The 15,232-nt window shown below is 43.5% G+C and overlaps 1 protein-coding gene across 1 annotated transcript in view; it reads left to right on the top strand.

Annotated features, from left to right (window-relative positions):
• The first annotated feature begins 279 nt into the window (after nt 1-279).
• Nucleotides 280-15,232, top strand: part of LOC146340295 (potassium voltage-gated channel subfamily KQT member 1-like) — a 474,824-nt gene continuing 459,871 nt past the window's right edge. Inside the window, 1 exon segment of the mRNA XM_084811380.1 lies at nt 280-686. Coding sequence (XP_084667506.1) covers nt 280-686 — 407 coding nt within the window.

The raw sequence follows: 15,232 nt of genomic DNA, 5'->3' as shown, positions 1-15,232 counted from the left end.
TTGCAACTCAAGTTTAATTGGTCTCCCCTTCAAAGGCGTCATCTCTTCCTTTCTAGCATCCATTACTTGAGACTTCCATTATCTAAATATCATCTTGTGATTTAATTTCAGAATACAGGTAACAGGTGACAGACTGGCTGTACGTATTGGTGTTTCAGAGGAGTTCCATAATAATGCTTGACTTTTTACTGGAGTGTGCAACAGACACAGAAGACATATGATACCTTTTATGATTTTAAATATTGATCAAGGTGAGCAATACCCCTGCTTCATTACAGAATGTCTTATCGTAATGGTGAAACTGGTGGGCACCCAATGTACAACCTTTGCAGTACAATTCAGTGTTCTGACTCCCAAGTGGCGAGCCTGAATGGACACAGGAAGCCTGCAGCCTTGCTTGAAATGAGAACAAACTTAAACAGTATGCAGTACTCGTCTGTGGCACTTGATCCTGATTCTTTGGTGACAAATGGATCAAAAATCCCTCCCAACTCAGAAGAGGAAAACTCACAGGATCCTGCTTTCCAGATAAATAACGACTCTATGACAGGGAATGAGATACGCCGGGCCTACACTACTAAATGCTTTTACGGCCCATACTTAACCAAAACTAGTATGCAGGGAGATGTGTACAACTTCCTGGAGCGGCCCAGTGGATGGAAGTGTTTCATTTATCACTTTACAGTGTAAGTACCTACCTTTTTCCCCATAAGACTATTGTGTTGGACTTATTGTGAACCTGCGGTTTCTTGATGACAGAGAAAGTGAGCCATTTTTAACATACACATTCTTTCTCTCTAAATGTGGATCAGTAAGATGTTAGTACCAGAACGAAACAGGAATATGTGAACCCGCTCATCCATCTGGAAGATTTAAATAATCCTATCTAAATTTGTTGGCTTCCCTCAAGATTTCTCAGATGGTTTGCTTGTGAATGAATCCTCAAAATCACTTCTGAGTCTTGTTTTAGGCAAAATTTTGGTGGCCATTCTAGATCAGTGTAAAGGTTTCTTTTATCTGGAGAGAGCTATGAGTGGCTAAGATTGTGAACTGTGACTGGAAAGATGCCAGTTCAATTCTTACCTTGGCTATCAACTTACCAAGTGACCTTAGTTAAACTGTTGCTCTCAGCCTCATGGGGATAATACTGACCTATCAAGCAGGCCATATAAGGATTATTTGGAGAATGTGCATGGCACTCCTTTACGCTCAGAAACCACTACATAAATGCTAAACATTGTTGCTGGTTTACCTACTAAACTGAAAGTGTACCTTCTCTTGAAACATGATTGAGTCTTTCTGTATCAAAGATGGTATATGGTATATCATGGCAAAAGCTTTGTTTTTAGCCCTTCAGAAATTTTACAGGAACTACAGTTCTATAAAAAGCATGAAGTTGTAGTAATCGGGAAGCTTAATTATCCTCCCAAACTGAGTCTCTCCAGGAAATTCCTGACTTGCCTTGCTGACAACTCTCTCCTTCAGAGGGTGGAGGGAGGAAGAGGGATCAGCCATCCTTGACTTGATTCTGACCAATAGTGAAGAGTTAGTGGATGAGGTGAAAGAAGCAGGAACTCTGGGGGAAAGTGACCGTGTAACGGACCATGACCTGAGTTCTTGATTTTAAGGAAAAACTACAGCTGAGTGTCGTTAAACGTGTACCTTGGACTTCAGGAAAGCTATTTATTTATTTATTTATTTATTTCATTTCATTTCTATACTGCCCAATAGCCGAAGCTCTTTGGGCGGTTCACAAAAATTTTAATACATTTTAATAAATACAGAGCAGTAATTAGGATTTCATGACAAGAAAACTTAACCGGAAGAGGAGTTTAAGAGGATAGGAGTTCTTTAAAAAGGAGATACCAAATGCACAATCAGAAACAATTCCAATGAATTAAAAAAACAGAAAACAGAAGAAGGCAATGTGGCTACACAAGAAGCTTACTGCTGATCTGAAAATCAAAAAAAGACACATATAGGAGGTGGAAGGATGGACAGGTCAGCGAGGATGTGTGCAGACAGATAGCCCAGAATTGTAGAGAAAGACTAAAGCTCAGTATAAGCTGAAGTTAGTGAGAGCTGCTAAGAATAACAAAAGGGGCTTCGTCAAATATATTCAAAGTAAAAGGAGAACAAAAGTAATGGTAGACCAGCTGCTCAGTGAAGATGGCAAAATGCTGACAGGTGACAAAATGCGGAACTGCTCAGCTCCTATTTTGACTCTGTTTTCTCCCCAAAGAGGATCTGTGTCCCATCTGGCATATGTGACAAACAGGCTGAAGCAGTAGGAGTGTAGCTTGAGGTTGACAGAGAGATGGTCAGGGAATATCTAAGGTCCTTAAATGAATTCCAGTCCCCAGGTCCAGATGAATTGTACCCTAGGGTGTTGAAGGAGCTAAAGGAACCTCTATCTATTATCTTTGAGAAATCCTGGAGAACAGGTGAAGTATCAGAAGACTGGAGGAAAGCAAACGTTGTCCCAATCTTCAAAAAGGGCGAGGAAAATCTTGGGCGTTACAGACCAGTCAGCCTGTCATCAATAGCTGGGAAGATTCAGGAGCAGATTATAAAGTGCTCGATCTTTAGGCAACTTGACACTAATGCAGTGGTCACTACAAGCCAGCATGGATTTGTCAAGAACAAGTCCTGCCAGATTAATCTTATTTCACTTTTAATTCGGGTAACTTCCTTATTAGATAATGGAAACGCTTCCGGCATAATACAGCTTGACTTCAGCAAGACATTTGACAAAGTGCCCCGTGATGTTCTGTTTAGCAAACTAGTTAAGTGTGGGCTGCATGGCACTTCTACTAGGTAGATCACACAGTGCTGGTGGAAGTTTTTCCATTGCCTGAGGCAGGAACATCCCTCACCCTGCTGCCATCGCCTGCATACACACACACACCCCCGAGCAAAAAAGAGGATGGGGAGCAGCTCCAGAGAGCCCCGCTGGCTGCTCTCTCACTGTCGTAGCTGCTGGTGCCACTGAACAGGCGGCTGCTCTAGAGAGCCCTGTTGGTCCCATTGTGCTGCTGCTGCTAATGCCACAACAGGCGAGCAGCCAGCAGAGCTCTCTGGAGTACCTGTTGGAGGCAGCAATGGTGTGCTCTCCTGGAGGGGGTGGGTGGGAGTGCTCTGTCACCTGAGGTAGGGGATTGATGCCACCTCGTGTGGGGGTTGGCCCTTGATCCACAGCTGGCTGGGGAACCATACTTAAAGACTGCTCACTGAAGGTTCCTAATCAAGCTGGAGGGAAGGTACTGAGTGGGGTGCTGCAGGGCTCAGTTCTGGACCCTGTACTCTTCAAAAATCTTATTAATGACTTGCAGGAGGGCGGGGGGAATGCTTTTCAAATCTGCAGATAAAATTGGGTGGTATAGCCAATACCTTAGAAGAGAGAAACAAAATTCAAAATGATCTTGATAGGTTAGAAGACTGGGCAGAAAATAACAGAATGAAATTTAACAGAGACAAGTGCAAAGTTCTTCATTTAGGAAAAATGAAATAAAAAAGACAGGTATAAGATGGGGAATACCTGGTTTGGCAATAGTATATGTGAAAAGGATCTTGGAGTTCTAGTTGATCACAAGTTGAATATCAGTGTGATGTGGCTGCAAAAACAGAAATGCAATTTTAGGTTGCATCAACAGAAGTATAGTTGCAAAATTAAGGGAAGTAACAGTTCCTCTCTGCTTTGGTCAGACCTCACCTTGAAAACTGTGTCCGATTTTGGACATCACACTTTTAAGTAGTATTCAGATAAATTGGAACAAGTTCAGAGAAGGGCAATGAAGATGATCAGGGGACTAGAAACTGAGTCTTATGAGGAAAGATTGAATGAACTGGGTATGTTTATGCTTGAGAAGAGAAGACTTAGAGGGGATATGATAGCACTTTCAAGTACCCAAAGGTTGTTGCACAGAACGGTTTAGTGGTTTTCCCGACGTTCTTCAATTTAAGCCGAAATTTTGCAAGAAGCAGCTCATGATCTGAGCCACAGTCAGCTCCAGGTCTTGTTTTTACTGACTGTATGGAGCTTCTCCATCTTTGGCTGCAAAGGACATAATCAATCTGATTTCGATATTGACCATCTGGTGACGTCCATGTGTAGAGTCGCCTCTTGTGCTGTTGGAAGTTGCACAGAAGAGGGCCACAACCTGTTCTCTATCATCCAGGACTGCAGGACATGAAATAAGGGGCTTAAGTTACAGGAACACAGGTTTTGGATGAACATCAGGGAAAACTTCTTAATGGTCAGAGCAGTCAGGCCATGGAACCAACTGCCTAGGGGGGTAATGGGCTCTGCAACACAGGAGGCATTCAAGCAGAGACTGGACAGCCATCTCTCAGGGATACTTTATACTAGATTCTTGCACCAAGTAAGGGGTTGCCCTAAATGGCCCCTCTCAGTTCTATTCTATTATTCCAGTTTGGGCATTTCATACCTATCAAGTGAAACAGTTAATGGGCCAGAGATAAACATGTAGAAGCAAGTAGCATTAATGCCAGTGGGAATTGATTCCATGTTTTGTGTTAACATTTGTAGTGTTCGCCCTCTGCATAGGTGCCTGTAGTACACCTACTTACAATTTGGATGACCGAAGTGGGCTGGAACAGGTGACGGTGGTCATTCAAATATGCCACCAGGATCGGGGAGCCTCAGGCCCTCCAGATGTTGGACTGTAACTCCCATCATCCCAGACCACTGGCTCTGCTGACTGGGGCTGATGGGAGTTGTCAACTAACAACATCTAACAGATACTCTGGCAGCCATTCTCAGAGGGGAGGAGTCCTAGAGCCTTCTGCTATAGTATTTTCTCACGGCCCATCTACATAGGAGGTTTTCAGATCCTTTTCCCTTGGATCCTCTGGGCGCAACCGTTGTTCGCGCACCAACCGGACACTACGCCTCCTTTCTGCGCCCTCCATTTGGCACTGCTCCCTGCGTCGGCGTTGCGCATCCAGCAAGTCTTCCCGCGTTCTCTCACTCCTAGGACTGCTATCTATGCCAGGAATGCCGGTGGGAGGAATCTCTGCCAGCTGTTGGCCCTGGGAAGGATGAGCATGCTCCTCTCCCAGGAGCAGCTGCTCTTCCTCAGAATCAGAACTACTCTGGGATTCTATGGGCTCAGTGTCCACCCTGACAATTATAAGCCGAAATATAGTAAAGCAGGGGATGGCAATGGGGTGCCCACGACTGCACCTACGCCCACCAAGCCCCCTAGTGTGTCTGGCTTGTGTCCCCTTCCACGCACTACCGCCGCTCCATCTGCTGTTGCTGTAGCTTCTGCAGCTCCCACCTGCACCCCTCGCTGCCCATCGTGACTTCCCCATCTTACATCTGCTCCGGCAGCAGCGCCTAAGGAGGGGCAGCAGCGGGAGGTGGACATGTGGGCCTTGTAGACCCTGCAGCGGGTTGGGCAGGGAGCATCTGCTGCTGGCTGCAGGTCCAGCAGGTAACGTGGCATGTCTGGCAGCAGCTGGCTGGGCTGGTCCCTTCTGCTCCTGCTGCTCATCCTCTCCTCATCCCCCATCTTCTTCTGTGGCTGCAGCTGCCATTCTTGGGGCAAAGCACACACACCTTGTGGCAAACAACATCCCACTTTGCTTCCTCTGATGCCACCTATCTTCGTTTGAACACAGGCATGACACATCTCCCCTCCCCTGCACACTCCACCAGACTGGAAAAGGGAAGACTAGAAGGGATAGGTTGCAATAACATTTCAGGAGGCTGTCAGCCTCATTGTTCATGCTCTCTAACAGCAGAATTTTACCCTGGTTCAGCAGCGGCAGCAGTTTCTGGAGAAACGGTGTAAGAGCCGGAGCGGAATGGGCCAGAACAGCCCCTTCATTTAAAATAACAACAACATGGCAAACACAATGGCCTGTGTGAGAGATACCCGAGAACAATATTTTAGGACAGAAACCCTTGGAAGCTTATATTATTATTAACCCCTTAATGCTCAGAACACATCCAGAACAGAATGGAATGGTCGGAACAGTCACTTCCAAATAAGCCAAGTCAACCAAATTTACCAGCCACACGTAACTACATGCGAGTGATGCAATAAGCCACAAAATGTCCACAGAAACCATGTTTGGATACCAGTTCTAAGCAACAGTTGGCATTCTCAAAAAATAGCCCAGAATGGCAACTTCTACATGAGCCAACTCAGCCAAACTCACCTGTCACACATAACTAGATGGGAATGATACAATAAGCCATAAACAAATACTACCACTTAATATTGGAATTAAAAGCCATCTTTAATGTATATTACAATATACATCAAACCCACCTCAAAAATTACCGACGTGTGTCTTTAACTTTTAGCCCTACCAAGTAACATTTGACATCATCAAATTAAATTTGTCTATTGTTAAACCAGTGTAATTTATATTCAGTTTTTTTTTTTTTAAGCCTGCTGGTTTAAGGCCAGAGTTAAAGGTATCTCATGTTTGTTCAAGGTCCACAAACCCAGGAAATTGGAAGCTAATTCTGGTGCCTTAGGTGCCATGCCCCGTGATCAGTGATGATGTTGTTCATTGTCATGAATTATGCTTGCTTACAACTTACCCTCCGTGCATCCGCATTTCTCTTAGGTCTTTGTCTTTCAGGCCCAAATCCACATGAGGAGGATGGAGTGTCTGGGACGAGCAAAGATGCCCCATGTTGTCCTGGTCCTGTATTGCCTTATGAAGCATCTGAGCCTTACTCTATTGCTAGAGGAACCCTCCTATGAGTTGAGCCAGGCCTATTTGTTATATCAGTTAGTTATATCAGTAGGGTGGCTTAAACAATGAGAGGGAGACCTTTTCTAGCAGTAACACGAGATGCTTTCTAAAGCAATGACCAGGGTGGGATCTTCACAACAATGGAATGAGAAGCACGTTGGAGTATTATCTGGATTTTGGCCCATCAGGACACATGAAGCAAGAAAAACAGAGTACCATACCTTAAAAATCTGTTTTTCACAGGTCACACAGTGCTTGAAAGCAACATACGTCTGGGTTGGGTAAGAGGAGTAGAACCAAACGTCATCAACCTGACAGGTGCTGCTCAACCAATGAGAGAGACTTGTTTCCTGCCACTGTCCAGGCTCCCTCTTGCGTATTATTCCTGACAGCATCTGAAGGTTCCCCATGAGAGCACCCCACCAGTGCAATTTCACCCTATTCCAGTCAACAGTCAGGGAGTTAGCGCTCCCACCCCCTTTCTCCTTTTCCAGGGATTAAATACAGTGATCTAGCTGCTTCACCCATTCTCATTCGGCAGCCTCAATGCGATTCCCCACACTGAGAATCTGTCGCGTCTTTTTCCCATTGAGAAAATCAGAACTGTGTTGTTTCAAGTACTGGCTAACTAGCAAGAGGAGGCAGCCAGAGGAGCAGGAGTCTGCATTCCCAGTATTTTGCTGTATGGATAGGGCGATACAGTGAAAACCAAAGAATGCAGGAGGGGGAGGAGAGGAGGTGGCCAGTAGAGGCAGCAGCAGTGCTAACCGAGGGAGGCAACTCCAGCCAGCCCTTTCCCTCCATGAAGAGAAGCAGTGAAGTAACACAAGCATCAGAGAAGCTCATAATCATGACTCTCAACAGGGACAGGCTGGGAAATGAGACGAGTTACCCCCACTGGCGAAATGGGCATGTAGAGGGATTCTGATGGCTCGAAGGAGGGCTCTAGCACTTTGATGAGTTGGAAAGGCAGTCTCATTACTCTAGTTACCTAGGCTACTGAGAGCAGGGCCAGGTGAAAGATACACCTCTAGGAAAGCCTGATCATACCGAATTTAAAGCAGAGGGATGGGCACACAGCAGCTGAACTGCAGGGGAGCCGAATTAAAGAAAAACAATGGAGTAAAACTACTCTGCAAAAATGCAGTTTTCCCACAGATAAACTCCAGGGTGGCTACAAACTGGCCACAATGTCATGTGCTACAAAGGACTTCCGAACGGTCACAATCCACAGCAGATCACTCATGGACAGGCCCCAGGGCAACATGGGGCATCTTTGCTGACGAAGGAAAAGTGCGGGTGCATGAAGTGAAATGAAATGGGTGTACATAGAGTGTGAATGCATGTTCAGTGTAACATGTGAATATGGTGTGAGATATGATCCCTGCATGTCTTTTCCCCACCAGTTTTCTTCATCTCTGTGTAAGTGTCCCAGTTCAGACCAGGACTGCAGAACCCTGGGAGGGATGGTAAACCATGCGTACTAGACAGAACGTTTAGTTTGGCTCTAAGTCTCAAGTGAGTGAGTGTTTCTCTGGTCTGCTCTGAAGTACATTTGGCAGGGGCATGTTCCTTAGCTAAGTAGTTTTCTGGCATTGAATGTGTGTCTGTCTGCCTACTCAAGTTCAGCTTTTTTATTGCTGCCTTCAGTGATCACAGTGAGTGGGCCACCCAAGTGTCCTGTGCTTTTTCTGCTCCATTCACACACACTCTCACGGCAGCCAATTTTGCTGTGGTGCTCGCAACATGTCCTCAAAATTCCAGATGTGTCTATAAGCCCACAAAGGTTGCCTACCTCCATAGTAAAGTGGTTAAATACAAGAGAATGTTTGTTACTGGATGGATTAAAAATATTATTTTAAATCCGGAACACCTCCAGATCAGGCGGAGGACCCCACAGGCTCTCCTCTTCACAAAGTTCCCCTCCATGTGTAGAGGGCAAGGAGAGCAACAATGGAGCGGGCTGGGGCTAGTGTGCTCTCCCTCCTTGTGTTTTTAATCACCATGCTTCGGGAACGCCTGCATAGGGCTCATGAAGCGTCTGAAAGATCTAAAAAAAAAAGTTAGTGGAACTGATCTTAACTAGTTGCTAAAAACTCAGAATGACAGGGCATACAGGTTCTTCCATATTTTGAAATAAAATGTCGTGACAGGGTAATTGCCGATTGATGTTTTGGTTTAACAAATATCTATTTCAAGCTCCTTGCAAGAGTCTGCAGTGAGGTTAAGAGTGGTCCAGAATGGTTTTTATAGTGCTTAGACAGCTTTGGCAGAAATTAGACCTGAATGCTGGCATGATTTCTTGTGTGGCTATGTGGGATTTGGATTGAACCATCTCTCATGTTTTAAGAGCCCAGGGCCCACAATTCGGGTGATTTCTGTTCTTTCTTGGAAATGTGACCTGGGAAATCAGACAGTGTGGCTATAAGACATACACTAAGAAGGGATTATTCCATCGCAAGGCAGTCAGAAATTGCTGCACGCTTGTCTCTTCAGCTGAAGGCAACTTAATAGAATCAGAATAGGGCAAAGGAATTATGTCTGGTGGCCTAGAAAGGTCAATTCTGCTCTACAGTTGGTAGGAAAGACTGCTTAGCTCCTTTCCAGCTCAGTAAACCTACTTATTTGATAGTTGGGAAATGATCCAAGGAACCATGGATTTGGAGAAATGGTTATGCTCTGGATATGCTAAAGCACTTCCTACAGAACTCACTTTTATGGGTTTCCTGCTTCCAGTATTAGACCATGTGAGATAACTAAAATTGCCAAAAAGACATTTTATAGTATTCAGATTTTTAAAATGTCAGGTGAACAGACATGTCTGCTCAGTAGTAAGATATAATGAATTGAATGGGACTTACTCCCAGATAGGTGTGTATAGGATTGCAGCCTTCATTGCGCATTATATCTGAAGAAATAATTTCTTCTAGTCAAACCCAGAGGATGCTGAATGTGATAGATTTGTTGAAGAATAGGTGAACAAGGACACTGTTTGCCTGTGCTGCATTTCAGCTGGAGTTTTATATTTGGGTCTGGCAGTTTTTGACACCCAAGACTAAATTCTAAAATTCCTGAAATAGGTGAATAGCCAAATTAAAAAGCCCTGCAGGAGGGGGTGGGAGGGAGCAGCCATTTAAACCTTGAACATGATTTTAATTCTGAAAATCACAGAAGCTGCATGGCACAGAAATAACAGCAGAGAAGACCCAAAGAAGATTTACATACTTGTTTCGATAAAAGGGGGATAAGTACTATTAGAAATTAAATAATCCAAAGTATCACCCATCTCATTTGGAAAGGATAAAACTTGATGAGAAGCTGCTGGTAATGTTCCCCACTACAATAAATGAACGATGACAACAGAGGAACTGATGCCATCAAGTTCGTTTTGTAATGTGTCTTGACTATCCTCTTCTAGATTTTGTTCCACAGTACAAGTAGCAAAAGGCAAGCACACAGTGAGAAAAACCTGAGGTCCAGGGACAGATGAAGACCATGATGGGTCCTGGGGCTAGCAGGGCCCCTCCTACTCTGCCACACTCACAAACAACGTTTCTGCGTATGCACACACAGTCAACAGTATACAACAATAATACAATAATCCAAAAACATTTTTCACTATGTATTTTAGTGGAAATCATCTTCCAAGCTTTCCTGGAAGCAAAACAAATAATATGTTTTATTTATTTATATTTATATGTTTTAATATGGTGTTTTTATTCTTTTATCTTTTATTGTTCACCGCTCCAGAATCTGTTTAGATGTGGAGCAGTATATAAATGTTGTAAATAAATAAACAAACGAACAAGCAAATAAAGGCTAGTATCTCTTCCATGGTAGAGAACTCAAATACAAACACAAGCTTTGGCATACAGCACATTGACACAAAAAACAAACACACATCAAAGTGGTCTCTTTCATGAACACACTCAAGAAAGGGACGCAGACTGCCTCATTCAGACACAACAGCCAAACAGGACACACACATACACACTGCTGCTGGTCCAGGATATTTTGCTGCCTGAGTATTTGCGGCAGAAAATATTTAATGAAGGAAGTTATAGACAGTATCCTTTTCATTAAATACTGACAGCCCCCGACTGCATTTCCCTTAAAAACAACCCAACCACTAGCAGAGTAGATAACAACTCTGGACGACACTGTATTGACGTCATTCGCTACTCTCCCTCCCAGCCATATGGGCGTAACAACCATGAACTACTTTGCAGCGCTGATGTAACCCCAAGTCAGCCACAGTACCCCCCCCCCCCACACACACACAATAAGGGTATAATAGCAGACTACTGTTCCTCCTGACATTGCTTGATTTGGAATAATCTTTTCATAAATGATCCCACCCTCCCAATATATGTAAAGATGATTTTAGAGAAACAAAATGCATGCACCAAACCTGCAACATGTGACCTGTGGAGAAATAAATATTGTACTACTAAATTGCATATACTGAAGACTAATCAGCTGTAAACCAATAAAAAGTGGACTTTCAAGTGAAAATGACATGTTGAGGAAAACCCAGTTAAGACAAGCACCTTGATAGTCAAAACAAGATGTCAAGAAGTTGAATGGAACATGTTACCCTAGTAACTTTGAAATTTACAATACAATTGGACTCATGTAGTATTTAATACCTCCATATCTTAAAGTATCCTTTAAGGAAATAAAGGAAATCAAATATCATGCAAAGTTTCCTAGCTGATAAATTATTTAACAAGACTTCTTTCAGAAATCCAGAGAGCGGACTTGTACCCCCACCTTCTTTCAAGTTATTATACTATCCAAGATTCTGGGGACTCATTCAAAGGTTAGGTTTACCATCAGTCAAATCTTGATCCAATAATAATAAGAATAATGTTGGATTAATGCAAAAATAATCAGGTTGTAGACGTGCTTAAATATAATTGACAGCTGCGTGCTAGAGGGGTTCTCTTGAAGGTTAGGCATCGCATTGCAAATCTTTGACATGGAGTGAGCAGCTTTTTCAGAGGTCATGGAGATAAATGTTATATAGTGAACTTCTGGCAAACCACATTGGCTGGTTATAGTAAACAGTGATCTTTTGATAGCGCTGCTGTGAGTGATAGAACCGGAGTCCAGCTATTGATTGCATGGGGTGTGCGTGCGTGCTGGAATCTCCTAAACCAGCCTCCCCCAGCCTGATGCCCTCCAGATGTTTTGGACTACAACTCTAGGGAGGCTGTCCTAAACGAATTCAGTCTCCTATATTAAACAGCTAACAACTAGTATAAGTGATCTCTAAACTAATCTTGGTGGGTTCCAGTAACCAAACTGGCACATAGCTAATAAAGAGGTGGTTTTAATTATTTTAAATTGAGTTCAGGTTTCAGTAGATCCAGTATTTGGAAAGAAATGTGTGAGACTTCAGTTCTTGTTCAAGTTACAGTGAATCCGATACATCAGGGGTGCACAACCTTTTTTGTCGCGTGGGCTGCATTGGTTGTCTGCCAGGATGCCAGAGGCTGTACATGTTCATGCAAAAGCATGTGTACACACACACACATGCGCGCACCCCCTCCACACACACACTTAGACGTGCAGATACACTCACTCATAACTCTCTCTCTCTCTCTCACACACACACACACACACACACACACACTCCCCCCACCCCATCCCCTGGACGGAAGGGAAGGGCTTCTCTCGCTAACACTGGCAAGGGAAATCCTATGCTTTCCCTAGCTAGCTGTAGCACTAACCAGGGAAACTCTGGATGAGGTCTCTGCAGGTACACTGGAAGCAGCCAAGTGCCACATGCAGGCTGCAGTTTCTGCATCCCTGCTATACATATCTACACAGAAGTAATCCCTGTTGAGTTCAGTGGGACTTATTCCTAGGTAAGTGGGCATAGTATTGCAGCTTTAGTTACTGTTCTTCCTGGAATTATTTAAACAACTATAGAATAAGTGGTATGGATGCAATTATTGAGGGAAACTGAGGACTTTGTTGTTGTTCAGTCGTTCAGTCGTGTCCGACTCTTCGTGACCCCATGGACCATAGCACGCCAGGCCTTCCTGTCCTCCGCTCTCTCCCGGAGTGTGCTCAAGTTCAGATTCATTGCATCCGTGATGCTATCTAGCCATCTCATCCTCTGCCGTCCCCTTCTCCTTTTGCCTTCAATCTTTCCCAGCATCAGGGTCTTTTCCAGGGAGTTTTCTCTTTGCATTAGGTGGCCAAAATATTTGAGCTTCAGCTTCAGTCTCTGTCCTTCCAATGAGCAGTCAGGGTTGATTTCCTTTAGGATTGACTGATTTGACCTCCTTGCAGTCCAGGGGACTCGTAAGAGTCTTCTCCAGCACCACAGTTCGAAACCATCAGTTCTTCGGCACTCAGCCTTCCTTATAGAAACTGAGGACTACTTTCTACCATATGGACTTGCACATTTGTAAGAACTTCATTGGGGAATGAATGAAGTTCATTCTTCATGAACTTCATGAAGTGAATCACTGCTCTGGGTATCTCTGCTGCTGGAGATCAAGCAATTGGCAACTAGAAAATGGTGCCTTCTTTGTGCTGGCACCTTGATTGTGAGGTGCCTTCCCAGAAACATTGCTTTGGCATCCTCGTTCTTCTAGATAACAAGTAACATGCTTTGGCCAGGCTTTTAGCGATCTAGATTCTAGGATAACTGTTGCTTAAATGCTGATTTCAATTGTTTTTATACTCTCCATCTCCCTTTTGGATTTTGCATGTAATATATACTTTTACATATTTGAATATGGTGATATGGCTGAGCCCATGTGTGTCCATTACTGTGAAGCCTTTATTGCTAAATTGTGTCAACTTCATTATGAAGCTGACCATTCCTAGCCCTGGACCATTGTCTGGAGAATAGAGTGGACCTCAAGCCTATAGAAGCTGGTCAAACCAGATTAGCTTTTGTGGTGCATGGAAGTATTTCTGGTCAAATGCCTTAGTATTCAACATTACATTTTCCCTTCCTTCTTTGCCTGGGTTATACATGGAATATCATGGAAAAACTAAAGGCTACCCAATCAATGTAGGACCAGTGTGGCCCAAGATACTTTATTCCCTGAAGGAGCGCCCAATTCCCTCTGAGCCCCTGCATCTGGCCCAGTGGTTTAAAAAGTCTTGTGCCATTCAGATAGCAATTCCTGCCTTCATCTATCACCCCATCCATGGTGCCCCCTGAAACATGCCGTACAGCCATTATTATCATTAAATATAGCCACACCTTCTGGTCGCTGGAAGGAGAAAGAAGCATTTGAAGCACTTTTGCGGTTTGAACTTGGAGACTTGGATGCTTAATGTAACGGCTATCTTGGTAAGTGATATGAAAAGCATTTAGCAACAAATTAGTATTACTGTCAGTGTTATCACAAGCTCATGTCAGACCTTCACTTAAAATTTTTATCTGTTGGTAAGAAGATACTTTAAATTGCAACTTTAATACTATTTTTAGATTAGAACTTGATCCCAAACGTGTTGCCTAAAAAAATAACACAAGTTGCAGTTAGAAGTACAAAGTTGTATGCAGGTTGCTGGTTTTGTGAAATACTAAATGGAAAAAGAAACACATATAGATAATTGACCCTAAGATGTGATTTAGTTAGCTTTAAATGGAACTGAAGCTTATTTACAACACAGCAGTATAGTTATTCACTGGTATAGACAAAAGTAAGATTAGGCCTGCATTACATTCTTTACATTGGCAGCACACAGACCATCAGGTTGAAATTGATAAAGTACTTGAAAGGTCCCAGCATAGTTTTGGGCTATATTTGAGACAGAGCTTGCTAGACTTCCGCAGGAACAGAACGAGTCATCTTCGCTTATATTACTTCCCAAAATACAACGTACATTGATGGTACTATTACATTCTATAACAATAAAGGAGGATTTGTGTCTGTTGGCACCGTAGCTACAGAACCATGAAACCTAGACACCTGAAACTTGGTGTGTATACTAAGGGGACTGTGGCAAAACTGCCCCATGATTTTTATTAATTTAAACTCTAAGTTTATGGTTTAATAGCTTCTTGATACATTTGAGGTTTCCTGGAGAGTGAGTGAGAGTGTATGGGACCGTATGGTTGGTTGAGTGCCTGGTGCCGAGTGATTGGTCAGTGAGAATGTTGGATGGGAGGCGGTGCTGGAGTGAAAGAGTGTTGGTTAAAGGGGACCACTGAATATATAGGTGGTTCACATAGGGACTGGCTTGGCTAGCATCATCTTCTCCCAGACCAGGTTTGCAGGCTTGGGGCCTTGCAGATGGACGCCTAAGTGGCACCCAGATCCCAGAATACTCTTCCAGCGACATACGCTGTTAGATGTTTTCTTTAGATGTTCAATTTAAAGAACTCTGATTGTTTTGTTTACTATCCTTGGCTGCTGGATTTGCTTCTGGGTTTATTTTTATTTTGCTTTGGATTGGAAGAGATTGTTTTATTGTTCTTGTCTTGGAAGCTTCGGATTGTTAGAAAGGCAGGATATGAATA

Source organism: Heloderma suspectum, chromosome 7 (genome assembly GCF_057233095.1).
Source record: "Heloderma suspectum isolate Gila_16-S chromosome 7, 16-S_ref, whole genome shotgun sequence".
NCBI lineage: Eukaryota > Metazoa > Chordata > Lepidosauria > Squamata > Helodermatidae > Heloderma > Heloderma suspectum.
The sequence above is the reverse complement of the archived record's forward strand: the minus strand, read 5'-3'. Positions and strand labels throughout refer to the sequence as shown.